This window comes from Lycium ferocissimum, chromosome 7 (genome assembly GCF_029784015.1).
Source record: "Lycium ferocissimum isolate CSIRO_LF1 chromosome 7, AGI_CSIRO_Lferr_CH_V1, whole genome shotgun sequence".
NCBI lineage: Eukaryota > Viridiplantae > Streptophyta > Magnoliopsida > Solanales > Solanaceae > Lycium > Lycium ferocissimum.
The window spans coordinates 27127281-27145072 of NC_081348.1; the positions used below are offsets into that span (position 1 = coordinate 27127281).

The 17792-nt window shown below is 37.2% G+C and overlaps 1 protein-coding gene and 1 long non-coding RNA gene across 2 annotated transcripts; both read right to left on the minus strand.

The window, feature by feature from the left end:
- Nucleotides 1–7021: 7021 nt before the first annotated feature.
- Nucleotides 7022–17562, minus strand: LOC132062071 (T-complex protein 1 subunit alpha; the record flags this gene model as incomplete). Its single annotated transcript, XM_059454716.1, has 17 exons — nucleotides 7022–7382; nucleotides 7458–7548; nucleotides 8244–8347; nucleotides 8440–8568; nucleotides 9053–9157; nucleotides 9380–9514; nucleotides 11392–11478; nucleotides 12271–12367; nucleotides 12844–13061; nucleotides 13260–13325; nucleotides 14357–14452; nucleotides 15257–15307; nucleotides 15433–15492; nucleotides 15599–15685; nucleotides 15777–15866; nucleotides 17220–17284; nucleotides 17361–17562. Coding segments are annotated over 17 exons (1764 nt in total), but the record flags the coding sequence as incomplete, so codon positions are not given.
- On the minus strand, nucleotides 10707–11248 carry LOC132064100 (uncharacterized). The gene is made up of 2 exons (XR_009416501.1): nucleotides 11055–11248; nucleotides 10707–10964 (listed from the first exon to the last, which is right to left on the minus strand). It is a non-coding gene; the product is annotated as an uncharacterized LOC132064100 (long non-coding RNA).
- Nucleotides 17563–17792: the final 230 nt, after the last annotated feature.

The following is a 17792-nucleotide window of genomic DNA, read 5'->3' on the forward strand; positions in this document are numbered from 1 at the left end:
ACTCCAATAAGCAAGAACAAGCGTATTTTCCATTAATACCGTCAACAACCATTACATTAAGTTTGAAAAGGCCCCGCGAGGTAGCCCTTTCCTACAAACATGTCATTCTTACTAAGTACAAATTTATCACTAACCAACACGCACTTAAACCCATTTTTCACGAGTAAGTGCGCGGCCGAAACTAAGTTCTTCCTAATTGATGGAACATGCATGACGTTGTCGAGAGTCGACTTTTCCGTATGTCATCTTCAACAAAACCTTTCCTTCAACTTTGGCCACGTATTTCCCATGTATAGCTCCCTCTTCGGGTCCAGCGGGGAGTGTAGGTTACAAATGCTTCCTTAATGGCACACGCATATCGAGGCGCCAATCGCTCACCACCTCGGGGTTACCAACCGTGTTGCACTCGTACAAAGATTCGTCACATACGTATCATCAACATCTTCCACCATGTTTGCCGACCCTTGTTTTTCTTTATCCTTCTTGGGGGCACGAAGGCCGGGAGCTTTATGGCCCGTTTACCACAATTATAACGCTTGCCCTTGAACTTTTTCTTGTTATGATCCTTCTCCTTTCCGTGTCCTCTTCCTTTTCTTGTTCTTTTTCTGAGCAAAGATCTTCAATGACGTTTGCCCTTCAATTGGTGAACTCTTACGGTACCCTCTTCTCAGCTTTGTTATCTTCCTCGATCTTGAGACGAATCGCAAGCATCCTCCAACTTCGTTTCCTTTCGTGCTTAAGATAATTCTTGAAATCTTTCCATGAGGGTGGCAACTTCTCAATCATTGCGACCACTTGGAATGCTTCATTCACTACCATACCTTCAAAGAATAAGGTCATGGAAGATAAGTTGAGCTCTTGAACTTGGGTTCCAAACGGTTTTTCCATCCACCATTTTGTAGTCTAGGAATTTGGCAACCACAAACTTCTTCAAGCAAGCATCTTCGGTTTTGTACTTCTTTTCAAGTGCACTCCATAGTTCTTTGGAGGTCTACCGATCGTAGACGTTGTACAAGTCATCTTCTAAGGCACTCAAAATGTAGCCTTTGCACAAAAAATCACCGTTTCCAAGCCTCGGTGAATCATGAACTTTTGGTTGTCGTGCATGTCGGCTTCGAGCACGGGAGGGTCCTCACTAGTGAACTTTTGCATACCAAGGGTGGTAAGCCAAAAGAACATTCTTTCTTTGCCATCCTTTAAAGTTGGTACCATAGGTGAACTTCGTAAAGTTTCTCGGTAGGTGGCACACGGTACGGGTTGTAGGAGTAACCGCCGGTTCAATGTTTGCGCAGAGGAGTTCCGTCGCAGAGGAGTTCCGGTCTCAATTGCCATTATTTCTTTGTCATCTGTCAAATCGACAAACCGTTTTAGTTACTAAAAACGAATAGCAATTAAATCACAAACTTGTACGATGAAGATTTTATTTCTTCAAATCGCAAAAGATAATTATGAACTTTGGTATTCCAACGAAGTTTTTATATCTTCGAGTCGAATACTAATATTCATATGGAGTAGAAAACTACGAAGTTTTAATCTCCTTAAACGAGAATACGTATTATAATATTATTTTAATTTCCTTAAGATTGTTGTCAAAATAATGCCGTATAAGTTTAAACAAAGTTTCAACGGGTAATCAGAAACACTTAGTAAAACCAGATTACAAGATAAAATATTTAAAACATAGAACTTAAACTCGGAAGATGAACAGAAACAGTGTTGGAAGATCAAAAAATATTTCCAGAATATAATGGAGCCCACTTAGTTCAAAGTGTGTCCTTAAGGAAATTATTCCCCTCACAGTACTCGAGGTTGATGGAATATCCCCTCCCAGGATAGAACGATTATCTTACCAGAATAGTAGTACTCCAAATTCGGGCGCGGCGAACCACTCAACGGTAGTGTATCGCACACGTAATAAAGAAGAGAGTTTTGGAGAGAAAATTTGTAAAGCGCGAGAAAAATTAAACCGAATTCTCGAAAAATGAAGGAATTTATACCCGGAGGTACCGATTCGAATGTTCGCAACCATTCGTACCGCCCACTGTGTTTTTTGGAGGGAATTTTGAAAAAAATCCGGAAGAGGAAAAACGACCGGTCGGTCACGAGTCGGTCGCGGGTAAGGGTCGATTTTCTATTTAATTAATTAATTAATTAAATAAATAAATAAGTAATTAATTAAATAATTAAAGAAAATTTTGTCCAAAAAGATAATCAATCAATCTTTTTCCAAATCCAAATCCAAAGCCAAAGCCAAAGCCGAGCCGAGCGAGCGACGACGACGGCGCGAGGGGTCCTTGCCCCCTCAACCCTTTTAGCAACCAGAGAAGGTGTAATGTAATATATACACCTCTCTTTTCCTCTCTTTTTTCCTATGTGAGACAAATGTTTTAACCAAAGCAAAAAGGACCTTTTACATTCCCTTCACTTTTCATCCCATCATTTCCCATTCACCAATATTAAAAACCCAACAGTTATAAGGTCAATTAGAAGTGAAACAATGGAACTGCATACTGCAGGTGGTACTGAAATTGAGGGGAAGATAAAATGTACGGTTCGTACCTGCAGAGGGAGGGAAAAAGTCTCTCCTTTGTAGAGTTTTTTTTACTCCACTAGTACTTACTAGACAAAATAACAAAAGCAAAAGGAAAAAAAGGGAAAAAGAATAGACAAGAGATGATGCATCCAACTTGTGATTGTCTTGCCATTCATGGCAAAGCTTCTTTTAGCCCATTAATTTGCATTACCTTACCCTCTCGCCCCTTCCATTATTAGAGGTATATAGAGATTGAGTCAAGATTTTGATTTTATGGATTCTAGATTCTAGAAAGCGCAGTTTATTGTGAAGTTTGTAGAATTGTGTCGAGCTAGTAGCCTTTCAAACCTACTGAATTATGTCGCATTCGTGGGCGAAAAGGATACCAATTACCAACAACGGCGAATTTTAGAACAGGCTCTTGAATTTGACAAAATTTAATATTTCTAAGTCGAACTTTATATGTATGTGCCAAATATGAATAGTGATAAATCAATTAGATATATATATTTTATAACGTCTAAATCTTTTTTCTAGTACTATTACGAGCGGAGACAGTAAGTGAATGAACCTCCTTCGGCGAAAAGTTATACAAGGTTAAAATTATTTCTCATGCATATATATAATAGATGTTAAATTCACTTAACTTATTCGTGTATTTACTTTCTTATATTTAAGACACATGACAAGGGTGTCAGTAACATATTGGGAGAGAGATGGATGAGGCAGTAGTGAAACATGTGACATGCACGAGAGAAAGGATACAACAATTTATTTATTTTTTGGGAAAGTGGGGGTGCGGGGATGTGCTGATCCCTAAGCAAAATGCTCGGCACGTGCTTTCCCCATGTGCATCCTGTTTTTTAATTAAATTTTGTGACTTTGGATACTCTATAATATTCCGTCCTCGAGGGGCGGATTCGTGCATTCTACATTTTCTTTCTGAAAAATATAGTATGTAGCATGATTTTGGATGTTTCAACCCACCTAATCTATGTTATCAAGTAGGCAAGTCCAACTAATGTCTAATGAGTTCAACACTACAATTGATTTGCTTTGATACTCCCTCCATCCCATAATAAATGTTACCTTAGACAAAAACACGCATATTAAGAAATCAATAATGCAATGCGAAATTTAATAAATTACTCCTATATAATAAAAATAAAATATTTTTTCCTCTTGAGAGCATGCATGAGTAGTAATCCTTTTGACATTGGAAATCCAACAATACCAAGTTACTATGTGGTTTTTGCAATCATCATTTAGATGTTACTTTAACTTGTCAGTTTTTGTCAAAGAGTGGAGTTGAAAAAAATTAGTCAATTTATTTCTCGGTTTCCTAAGGTGCCATTTATTGTGGGACAATTTTTTTTTTGCTAAGGTAACACTTATTATGGGACGGAGGGAGTATTTTTTTTTTTTTTGGTTTCCACGGTGTCCGGTACTCGCATTGGAATCCGACTATATCCAAATTCGGGGGAAGCGCTCCCTATCAAGAATTTTTTTATACCCAAGACTCGAATTCGAGACCTCTGATTAAGGGAGGAGTAACTTTGATATTTAATAAATACAAATGACTACTACTTTTATTTTTGACAAAAAAATCGTAGCAAACATCTGTCTTCAATAATTCAGCGCCCATATTATGTCCACAAGGTGCTAAGCTTCCACGCAATTCAAAGAATTTTCTACAAGCCTTCGTTTGTCAGTTTTTTTTTTTTTTTGAGAACACTTATGAACCGCACAAGAATAGAAAGATTCTCGAATGCATGTTTCTACCTAAATTGAATCCCTTTATCACCGCGCTGCCTTTTCATTTCAGATAATGGCTCAACATTTAATATATACACATAAAATAAAAATTTGACCTTATATAGATAACGTAATTTTTCCAACAAATGGAGTTCAGATGAACCCCTGGGCTCAATGTAGATCCGGCCCTAAGTCCACAACGAACGAGTTCGAATCTCAAAGAGTTCGTGCTCACTTTCTTACTTGTGGTTGACTATATATGACAAGAAAAAGAAAATAACTAATTGGTGTTTCGATGAAGTTCACTGGGTGCAAAAACAAACAAATATTCCGCCATAGGTTTGGAAAACATAATGGAAGTAACAACCACATCACTTAAAAAGGTAATTTCCGTAACTCTTTCTAATTAGTATGGACTACTAATCTGAAAAAGATGAGACTAACATGTTGTAATAGGTTAACCTATAATAATAGTACAAAAACTGTACAGTCACTGCTCGTCACTTAAATTCATTTATAAAACTCTTTGTGGTCTTTTCTCTGACCAAACGGTTAAAGATCCAAGTAGGAAAAAAGAACTACCACAGTATATTTTTAGGCATCATCATCATAGGTTCATTCTTCTCGATAGACTATAATGTTCGCAACATTTGATGCCATTATACTAAAAAGAACAACTGAATCAGTGTTCAATTCAGGTCAAGATTTGGTTAAATTATACAACTCCATTACACTCTGCCTTTCAGATAATTGTAGATGTAGATATATTGCTTCCCTCGTATTCTGACTGAACAAAATAATCAAAACTATAGATCCTCTTCCCTTCTTCAGTCCTCCCCCACACAGCATAATTCCAAACAACAATATGCCACGAATCATACGCCTGTGGAAAAAAAATTAGACAGTCGATAAGGCTACGTTGGACATTTAGTATTAAACCACGTTTGGACGTAATTATATATTTTAAGAAAGATTTTTCTTATAAGACATAAACCCCCCCCCCCCCCCCCCCACAAGTTGTACAAAAACTATCAAAACATTCTCAATTCTTATACAATCTTACCAAATGAGCAAGTCATAGTTCATAACAAAATTAATACGCCAATTCATAACAATCGGCTCAAAATTAATACTAGAAGATCTTTCTAAAAATACAACATCAATTGATTAAATTTTAGTTCAATAAATAAAATTGGTAGACATATATAAATTAAAAGGTTAGTAGACATAAATAAAATTTGGTGGAAGTTAATGAGATTGGCAAATGATTGATGGGGGTAATTGTTAAAAATATCTACCAACTTATGGGTCTTTTTTTACAAAATATAAAATTATGGGTTGAATTTTATATTTAAAAAAGTTGAAACTGTGGTTTCAAACCCCAAATCATGCCTTTTTGAATGATTTGGAGTTTGAAAATGCATGTCCAAACGCTGGTTTGAAAATTGATGGCCAAACGCCTACTTAATTTATTTTTAGCAAGTAACAAGTCTCATTTTTCAGTTTACTAATTCTACATAAAAATGTCATTTGTGCTCAAGTACGCAGAGAACACACACACAAATACCATGTGAGAGACCATACGTTAACAAGGCTGGCAAATTCACGTGTGCCCATATGGAGAAACCACTCTTTTCTACATTTCAAGTTGACTTTCTCTTTATTTGATTAGTGCTCTAATACACAAAACAATGGCCTCTGCACAAACCCCAACCCCCTCGTTAAAGAAAAGACTAAGTGCCTCTCCCTATTTCAGACTATGCAGATGGAAATTGCAAGCAATACAAAGGTCAAACTAACTCTTAGTTTCTCTCAACTTGGCAACGAAGATTTACAAACGAAAGCATTTAATTTTTCAAGAGTATATCTTTGCTCTAAAGTCCAAAGTAGAGGACTTTATTTTACAGCAGTCATTGCCAGAAGATCCCTCCAACTCCAAGTATGCATCTCGAAACTAACGTGAATTTAACTGCAGTGTAATAGAAATAGGAAGACAAAAACATCAATAGAAGTATCTCTGGATAATTTAAACTAATACGTCGAGGGTCGATCTCAAAAGAGTAAAGGAGAACAGCAATATCATGAAGAACAAAATCCACAATATAACGAAAGTGTTCAGCTTCTTATCGATATCGATGACAAATTTTCTTCTCATGGGACAAACATTTTTTTTTTTTCCTGACAACTACTTAAGGGTCTACAAGATCCACTTGTTTGCATTCCTATTTCAACTATTCAAAGTCAGAAAGAACGTACCCATCTCCTCAAATCACTTCTTTCACACAGTCCATAATTGAGAAACCAAGCTAGGTATACACGTAATTCAAGTGTTGAAGTTATACGTGAATTGTCTACCTTAAACTTCAAGAATGGCAAGAAAGAAAAAGTTCAACTACACTAGGAAAAAAGAAGAGTCTTCCTAGCTGTACACGTTTAATAACAGCTGAGGCTTCAATTTTAGGACTTCCATGGTTCCACACAGTTTATGTCCCTTACTGATAGTGTTCGCGACTTGCAGTGGTTTATCTCAATATTGAGAAGTGGAAATTTTTGAAAGAGCTACTACAAGCTTCAATATCATATCTGTAACAAAAGAATAGCAGACCTATGTAGTATCTATCTTTTCATCAATGTCATTGGCACACCAGATGTGAATAACATTCTTTAAAAGAAAAATACCAACGAAGTACTCCTGGAATATGGAACCAGCCTACCAATTTGAAAAGAAGGATAGACCAGCTAAAAACAAAACTTCAAATTTACCTATTCAGTATTCTAAGAAGATTTTACTTTAAATTTCCTACAAAGTGTTAACAAGACTTAAATATTGAACTCACAACAAATCACAAGATTAAGGAGTAATTTCATGGGGAAAAACAAAAACCCATTCTGAATCGACAAGAGCTGGTGGGATCAATTCTCAAAAGGGCAATGAAAAATGCAACACAGCTATTGTAAGTCCATCAAACAATCGCATTGGCTCCATTAGAACAAGTCCAGATATATCTGCTGCCTAATCCTCCTGGCCCTCCTCTTTGACAAGCCTTATCATGTCATCAATTCTCAGAATAGTAATAGCTGCTTCCGTAGCAAACTGGTATGAAATTACACCGTATTAGAAAGGGCAAAAACTAAACCTCAGCAGATCAGCATTCTAGTGTAGATTTACCTGTATTATTTTTACTTTGCTCATTGCAGGCTCAATCACTCCAGCTTCCAAGTTGTTTCGCACAGTGCCCTTTGATAGATCCAGTCCCATGCTGTAAACGCAACAAAACCTGATTATGATAGCTCATGGGAAGGATGGCAGATGCATTGATTAATAGCATTCATTCGATACAGCAGTGCTCAACGTCCATCAACAAGAAAAGCAAGATGTGTAGACCACAAAAAATGTTTAAGAAAGCAAAAGGCATGAGCAACACATTCTCATTCTGGTGAGGTGACGGCATGACACGAGTAAATGCTTCACGGGTAAGCCGATTGCTTTTCAGATCCCTTTTATTAAATGCCACTTTGAACTTTTGGGCCACTAATCTAGAAACTTAATACTAGTCCAAGCTGTAGTAGCACAAAATTTTGGACAGAGAGTTGGCTCACAACTAGAAGCTGGTTAGCAAAGAAAAATGGTCAACCCCCGACCTTACCCTAGGATCAGCTAAGAACTGAAACTGAAGATGCTTATGCCAGTTATGGCGGCTGAGTAAGTTCGAGAAAGAGATGGCCAGGACCAGCCAGAGGCAATTATCCATCCTTTCACTAAAGGTAGGCCTTGGATATGTTGAAAAATGTGACTCACAAGGATTTCCAAACAAACCCAACTACCTGATTCTTACGAAACTAAAAACTTGAAATCTTAGTAACATGAAAAGCATATACTTGAAAAGTAGTGCATCATCTTTGGTGTAGAAGCCTTGACCAAACGACACAAAGATATACGGATTCCGAAGAATACCTTGACAAATGCTTCTTATCTGCTTTGGTTTGTGCAAGGTAGTGACATGAACGTAGTTTAGATACCAAGTCACTGGAATCTTTTGCAGCATTATTTGCAAGAACCTGCACCAGAAGAAATTCACCAAAATTGATCATACAACATATGAGGGGTACAAGAGCATCAGCCATTTTTGTTATATACAACTAGCAAGGACCTTTGGTATGACAAGTAAGGATTCAGCAAATTGTGCAATAGCCAGCTGCTCCCTTGACCCAAGAGTAGTAGCTAGGTACTCCAAGTAGACACATAAAGCAGCCTCAACAGCTCCACCACCAGCAACGATCTGTTTTGCCACGGTACCAATTGATCAGGCATTTACACTAACACATAATTTCGCGGCTTCTTTCTCTAGCCAAGAGGAAATGGAGATTATGGTAGTAAATTTTCCCCATGGCCAAATTAAAATATTGTGCTGGAAGATATCCACAAGCAATTAGCCGTAAAGACCAGGATGCGCAGTTCTCCCTATCGAAGTATAAGGTCATTGAAGTACCAGAGACTGTTATACTATTTTTAATATATGGAGTTACACCCCTTAATCACGCCCATGTAATGACACTAGTACATTAGTTCATCACACGAGTTAAACTGATAATCTACACCTATTATAGATCTAAACATAGTCTAGCAAGTATAAGAGAATAAACTTCCTTACAGCATGCCTATAAATTTCGATGCCCCCAACATAACCTGTTATCTGTATAATTTACATCAAAGTAAACACTGGCACCTGCATTTAGTAGGAGTTTGTGGATACAGGGACTTACAGTTGTTGACTCTAGTGTTCTCTTCACAATGCACAAAGCATCATGGAGGGCCCTCTCCATCTCATCAAGCATAAAGTCATTTGCACCTCTAAGTATCAATGAAACCTGATAAAGCAGCAGATCAATCCATATTCATAACCTTTGAGTTTGAACACAAACTTCATTTTGGAAAGAAACAAAACACCCTAAGAGCCACAACATTTTCTTCAAACACAACAAATAAGAGTCGCAGGAAAAACTGCAAGAATAGGCCCAAACTATTGTGCAGTTTTAAACAAGTAATCAGCACATCTAAATATAAACTCAAAATTCAGTGCAACTACATACCGAACTTGAGGTTTTAGTTCCTTTAACCATAATGACATCATCATCAGCAATCCGCTCCTCCACTACCTCATCAGCATGTCCAAGAAATGATGGTTCAAAAGTTTCTTCTCCTTCCATATCTGCAAATGTTGAGACCTGCATATCACAATACATGAGCACCATGCCATGTTCACAGAAATGATTATGCTAGTACTACCAGAAATCTGTATTGTTACATGCCCAAAATTATCACCACTGTCCTACTCATATGTTGCTTCTCTTTGGTCCTGCAACCACCTGCTTGGGGGCCAGGCGGCCAGCAGCTGTGTAAAGAGGAGACAGCTTATCATACATTCTTCTTTCACAAAGTAATAGATTTCATGTCCTCCAAATTGGGATCCAGTTACTCCAACTATTGATAAACCAAGTACAAACTCACTGAAAGTTGGCTCTATCCATTCTTCTTGATCCTAACTCCATTCAACTACAAATCTATAACCTTTTTGTCCTTCATATGACACTCCACTTGTTCACCTTAAATATCAAAGCTAAAACAGAGTTCCATAAAGCAGTCTATTGCGGATTACAGAGTCTTCTTTGAGGCTCTATCTATGCGTAGGATATCTGTTTGTACATAATCCTCTGCCCTTTCTTAGAGCTAAGTTAATAGTAACCTTTAAAAACATATCCATTGCGGATTACATGATTGAACTCTCCAGACAAATTTTCTCAACACGTGATCATGAAAAAAGTGCATGCTAAACTAGGTATCACCAAGTCAGATACCAAGTCTTTTCTTCTCTGATTAGGACAACCTTAAATTCATAGAAAGATTAAAAAAACTTTGAAACAACAATAAGAGGTAAGGCATAGTTTTCCAGACCAACAAATGAGTTTGCTCCAGTTGGAAGAGACCTCCACGTCAAACCAAGAGCAGTGTTGTTAAAGGCGAGCGCCTTCTCGCCTTTGGCGAGAGGCGTGGCGAGGCGAGGCTCCATCGCCTTTTATGGCCATGGCGAGCAGGCCTTCAAAAGGCGACAAAAAGGCGAGAAAAATGGCGCCATGGCGAGGCGCCCAGTTATGGCGAGGCGAGCAGAACTTTTAAAAAAAAAAAACAATTAAAAGAAGTGGAGGACTTAAATGAAGTGGAGGACTTAAATAAAAATAGCAGCTAGGGTTTTTTGTTTGCCTCCTCCTCTCTTCTCCTTCAAGGTTTCAGGTACGTCTCTTTCTCCTTCTTCTTTTTCTTCAGTTCTTCTTCTTTCTTCTTCTTTCTTATTTTCGACTTCTGCTTCTTCTTCTGTTCTTCTTCTTCTTCTTCTTTTTTTTTCCGGCGACAACTGCCCTATTTCCGGCCACCTCTGTGTTTTTTTTTTTTCCCTTCTTCTATTCTCTTCTTCTTTTTCTGTTTTTTCTCTGTTTTTTTACCCTCTGTTTTTTTCTCCTCTGTTGTTTGCTCTGTTTTTTTCTCCTCTGTTTTTTCCTCTGTTTTTTTTTTCTCTGTTTGGACCAGTGAGGCAGTGGTTGTTTTGCTCCTATTTTTTCTGTTCAATAATTGTTTAAATTTTGTTATACAGTTATAAACAGTAGGTTCAAATTCAATGGACTTTTAGTATTGCACTATTGCTTAAATTTTAGTGTTGCTTGTCTTGTCACTTATGAATGATTGAGTCATTGACTCATTCAAGTTCTAGACTTTTAGTATCTACTATCTAATTTTAATTTTTGAATTGAAATATTTGCTAATATGTTATTGCTAGTGAGATTTTGATTATTTACATATGCAATTAAATATTTTAATTTTTTGGTATTTATTGGCGCCGCACTTCAAAAAGCGCCTTAAGGCGAGGCAAGCCCTTGTCGCCTTTTGTCGCCGCGCGCCGTCCAAAACACTGACCAAGAGGTTGGGAGTTTGAGACAGAGAGGAAAGTGGAAAAGATCCAAAATTGATCCTCAATAGGGGGAGGAATTGACATGACCCAAAAATAAGAAAGTACTAGAAGAAATTTCCCAGACCAGTCTAGTGAACATACCACTGTGGCGCCAGTTGCCTTGGCAACATGGCGCAAATCCTCCTTGCGTACACGTCTAACCGCAATTGCACCAGCTTCCACAAAGTACTGAAACAGGAAAACACGAAATTAGATCATAACTGCACCAGCTTCTGCAATCACACTTTAGACAGAAGCACAATTTGTTTAGCAGAGATAAATTATAACGGATATCGACGTTGCTAGCTGAACGGCCTTTCAGAACAAATGCTACCATGACCACCACACATGTACATCCACAACAAAAGCTAATTTTTTTTTATTTTTTTTTAGTTTTTTTCTAAGGTTAATAAATTAAAGGGCTAAATTTTATGTCAAACAACAGAAGAGCTAAGTTGTTTGCAAGGATGCTGACATCACATCAAAACCACCAGTGATTCGACATTTCAATGCAGCTAGTTGTTTTTTATGGTGATGGTGTCCAGGCCAGCTTGTGCGCACCTTTGACTATTCCACCAGGAACCTATTACCTCCCCACCAGCACAAGTATCGGGTAGTTCTCCCACCAAGGCTTCGATAGATGGGAAGAAATCACCTAGTTTTTCTGCTTCTGCTGAGATTTGAACTTGAGACCTCATGGATCTAAACACTTCATTGACCACACCCTTGGGTGCACGCATCTAAGTTGATTGTAACGATACTAGCAGAATAAGGGTCCCAGTTATCAAGAATGTGCAAGGAAAGATTAAGAGAACCACTAGAATGTACAAAATGAAGCACGGTTCATTAACAAGACCATTGCTGCCCTTTGAAGGAAACTTTAGTATGAACTTAGGTATACGAACTCATTCTCAACTGAGTAAAAAGCATTCGAAGGAGACACCAAACCATGAAAAGAAACAACTAAAGTTAGCAGCTTGCCTTCAGTGCCATGTCATCAATTCCTTTTGAAGTCAAGACGACATTGGCTCCCGCACTCAAAAGTTTCTGAATCCGTTCTTTTGTCATATCAGCTTCTCTGTAGACATAAATATACATTAGGGCTGAATTACAACATGCTGCTGTGGTTTAACCAATATGCTGTAAATCATAGCTACAGAATGTCTTCGGTTATTACAAGTGATTTAAACAAAACAGCCTTGTGCAATCATTAGAGACAACAGGGTTATGTCAAAAACAACAGCCTTGGCCTCATCTCTAGTTAGGTACCAGCAATAAGATACCAAATGTACTCTGTGGTAAGCAGTAAGATACCACAAAAAATCTAAACTATCACACACATGTTGGAAATCCACACCAATCATGAAGCAAAAATTATAAAACTCAAGAAACCGATAACATTTTGAATAAAATTTCCAACGATCATGGACATATGTAGCAAATATTAGCTTGCTATTTCTTTGGTTTCAGTTATGAAAAGTTGACAAGTACAAAGATGTTTTGATGCTAACACATTGATAGCAACATAATAGACGAACGGTCCCAAAAGATCACCTTTGGCGAATCCTCTCAAGCTCTCGAGGATCAGTTACCAACACTTGAACACCCATCTGCATTTTTGTCTTTTGAAGATTGAAGTCAAGACAAGCGATCCGTGCAGGCGCAACCCTCAGAGGCATTCCTTGGGCAGCACGGCCAGTATCCAGAGCATAACCCTTCAATAGATAGCTATCTTTTGCACTTTTTCCATGTGCTTTAAGTAAATTAATACCCTGGATAGAAATAAAGTTTTATTTCCATTAGTACTTGATCTAGATGTTAAAATAATTTAGGGAATCTACAAATCAAACTGCCCAACTAGTCTACCAGACCAAAGTTGTTTAATATGCTTCCAGATAACAGACCTATAGAGCAGACCTTCCAAATAATATTCCTTGACTATCAGAACAAATTTTCTTGAAACAACTCACCTTAATAGGATATTTAATTTCACCCCTCACATTAGTCATCTTGACTGCCTGTACTGCTTCAACAACCTACAAATACACCATTGGCTAAGGCAATATGGTACATGGGAATGATATTTCACAAAACATACAGGTATAAAGAACCTTCGACAGCAAAAGGCATTTTGTTATATAAAATAGTTGCACATATATGATAAAAAGTGTTAACATTAGAACAGGAATAGCAACGAGAAAAGATCTTCAAACGCCGACCTTACATAAGTATGAGGAATTATGCAGGGAGCAAACATACAAATATTAAGCAGGCACATAATTATGGCCCTATTAGACAAACAAAAGCAGAAACATAATTTTAGGGATATAAAGAGAAGTTAACTAAAAGGTCAAGATTGCTAAACACATAATTTCAGTAATCTAAGTGATGACGTACATTTTGAGAATTATGTGAAAAGGAAAGTGAAAAAGGAAGCAGCTTTTTCCAATAATCATGAAAGCACAAATGGGACAAGAAATGATAGTTAGGTAGCTATGACATTTCAAAACACTATACAAAAAACTGCAGGAGGAAGTTTAGCAGTGTTAGGCCCACTCTTTCCCCCTTACAAAACATCACAAACAATAGGAAAAATGAAGTTCCCTTCGGTGCTCCTTTATTTTCCCATCAAACCACACTAATTGTGTGTAAGCAAAGTATGAGATTGTTTATTAACCAGAAAACATACATATCAGGAGTCTAGGAGTTAATTGCCTAAAAGCAGCAATATCAAAGAGACAGCAACCCGCGGTTCAGACTCAAGCAGGTAATAAAACCAAACCATTACATAACACATCCGTAGGTTTTAATGTTCTGCATATGGAGACCGCACACAAAGTTCACAGATTAAACGGGCCTCACAAAAGCTAGAGATTTTTCTCGTTAGCGTTGCACGACAAGATTTTTCTTAGCTTGTTCGATGTACTCTCGTATTGTACAGTGACGAGGCTAGGAACAATATTAATGAGCTTGATTCCAATAATCAAAAAACTTATCCTTCGGGTTTTTTCCATGAATGGGCACAGTTGATTTAATCAAGATAATCCAATTTCAGCGACCACCATACCATATTAGCAAAGAAGTCACTGTCATCTGCTATCAACTTTGATGACATGCTTGTCTTGGCACAGTTTACAAGAGAATCTTTTCCAAGCTTATCGACCTGAAAAAACAGCGGACGAACTAGTATGATCATCAACTGAATCAACATAGCTATCAAAGGTGAAAAGCGTTGAAAACCAAGGTCTGCTAAGGTTTCAAGAGAAAGCGCAATTAAAATGTCAGTTTTATATCAATGAAAGGCTTTAATAAAGAATAAAAATAAAACATACATCTATAATAACGCAATACACAAAAATATATATAAGTATAAACACAATAAATAACTATTAAGGCAAAAGAATTGAAAAACTATAATTTATCAAAATTTCTGAAGTAAAACACATAAACCAAGTGAAAAACTATTTAAATTTCTGAATTAGATGTAAAGATGTAGTTATAAGTGTCCAGGAAATAGTTTTGTTATGCTAAAATCTAATCGCCAAAAGATTCATTTATACCATTTCCTCAACAACAAACATATCACTATGCCAATGATATTTATTGTCTAACGTTATGCTCTTAACCACTGAGTCCATGGGGAATGAGAGGCATGCGTTAATCTTGGTGCTTGCACTAAAGCACCACCTACGCAAGGCGGCAAAACTTTCAGCCCAAGGTTCATAATGCAGTATTTTAACATGATAGATAAAGGATTAAACTGGTTCTTACAACTTAGCAATGACATAAGTCACAAGACAGTTCCCCTAGGGATCTAAATTGCAAGTGCAATGTCCTTTTCTTACATTGACAGTTCCTACAGTTCAAAGATAATGCAAGTTAGATTAGTATTTGAACGAACTACTTCACATGTGACAGACGCATCAGCATAATACACACGTGAAGGCGAAATACCACAAATCAATACCTTAACAGCCAATTTTTCTTCGACATATTTGCATGCTTCCCTCATTGCTAGCTGCCAGAAACCAGTGCAGTAAAACATTAGAAAGGCTTTGGGTTTTTGGAATAGCAAAAAAAAAAAAAAAAAAGGATTGTCGTGGTTCTTTTCAAGTTGCATATGAAATGAACAGAGATAGTTACCCTGTATCCACTGATTATCGAGGTTGGGTGAATTTTGTGCCTCACCAACTCATTTGCTCCCTGCAAATATTAACACAGAGAATATCAACAAAAACTATGAGCACCAACTGCTTGAATTGAAAATACTTAGAGAAGTTTCTGCATTGTAATAGATTAGCAAGAATACCTTAAGTAATTCTGCAGCTATAATAACGACTGAGGTTGTTCCATCACCAACTTCTCGATCTTGGAGTTCAGCCAACTCAACAAGAACCTGTGAGATAGTGCATTACAATGGTCCATCAATTTTTCCGAAGGTTTATACATTATGCCTGAGTGAGAAAATTGAAGGTTCATGTGGTTACCTTAGCAGCTGGATGCTCAACTTCTAACATTCTCAAAATTGTAGCACCATCATTAGTAATTGTTACATCGCCAATATCATCAACAAGCATCTGTGATTCAGAGCAATACCAGTGAGTCAACAATCAATTGACCATTCAAACAACAAATACATGAAAAAAATCACTTAAAATGTTGAACTCAAAACCATTTTATTCCTTTAATAAGCCATATCAAATTGTTCTTCATATTCCTAATATATCCAAAATCTTTCAAGCCAATGGATATGTGCATAACAAACTCTATGAGTTTTTGTAACAGACAAAAGTGAGAAATATTGAGGTGGAGAGTGACTCCAGCTCAACAGGGCAAATTGACATATGATGGGCATTAAGTTAACTAATTCGATGAATTTAAGCAATAACTATAATCCCATCCATATTTTAAGATATTAAAAGTTTTAAGCGCACATACGTAAATGATTATCCAGGTTGCACCATCCCTGGTACTTGAATTTAAAATCCGTCTCCAGATTACAAAACTAAGCTTACTCCTGACTTCCAAGGTCAAGATAAGTACAGAGCAGATTATTCTGTTAAGAACATATGCCACTTCACCGAAGTCTGGTACATGATAGTTTTGGTAATAGATGTTTATTAGCATCATTCTACATCTACTATGACTATCACAAATCAGGGCATTAAGCTTCAGAGTTGATTCTAAACTAATTGTTACCCCACCAACTCACTTCCTAATCTAGTCCCGTTGCTTATAAACTGAACAAGTGCTTGAACAGAATCCTTACTATATGCACCTGCCTGACGGATTAACTGATAAATACATGCAAGAATGCTCTCAGTATGGGCAAGCTTAGCAAATATGCTCACTCACCATTTTGTTAGTTTCATCCTTAAATCATTCACGTAAAGACAAACAAATTGGCTACATCTGGCCAGACAGCTCAAGCTTTACTTTTCTAAATCGCTCCGCAGATTTATCCGTATATATGAATATGCTAGTTAGCTCTCACTTTAGCATCTACGGATTTCTCCAAAACACTTGTTGAGCAAAATAAAGAGTGCAAGCAGTAGAGACGACACCATAATGCAGCAAACCAGTGACAAAAAATGGCTAATTACACCAACAAAAAAAAATACTATTTTCCACCATACCAAACTATTCCTCTTAGCTATATGGATCTTTAGTATTCCATCCACTAAAGTTGGACCTGCTTCATTCCAATACTCAATAATTTCTCTTTTAAACATCTCAAAACCCTAACTGAGAACATTATCCTATAACTGGCAACAAGATTAATAGCCACAATAGAAAAAGTTGGTAACTTTGACAAGTACCACAACCCGAATATGCATACAAGCTCTTCAACAATATTACTACTAGCAGTGTGGAATAATAATACAGAGAGAGATAGATAAAGTAGTAGGAAAAAGGAGAAAGGAAGGAACCTTATCAAGGCCAACAGGTCCAAGTGAAGATTTGACAATGTTGGCTACTGCTTGACATGCAGTCACTGAAATCCACAAACACATAATAATCACTAAGTAAGTAGAAAAGAGAACTAATACATGTAGGAGAGAGCGAGATACCGTTTTGGGTGCGAACATCCTGACCGGACTGACGGTCACCGGAAATATCAAGAGTTTGTCCAGATTTCCGACTGTATATGTGGTGATGCGAGTGAGAGGAAATCGAAAACCCTAGATCGTAGATTCTGGAAGAATACGAAAGGCTTTTCTGCTGCGGGGGAACGTTCAGTTTGTGGAGAAGTGAAGTGGGACTACTGCTCCTTCATGAGGGTTTTAGGTTTGTGCCCTTGAGTCACAATGATATTTGGCCCTAAATGTTTTTTCTTTTTCTTTTTTTAAGTTTTTTCTAAACATACAAGATAAAAATCAAAATTAGTGATTAAATATGATAAGTAATCCATCTGTCCCAATTTAAGTGACACACTTTTTTTTTAGTCAGTCCCAAAAGAACGACACGTTTCCTTATTTGCAACAATTTAACTTCAAATTTTA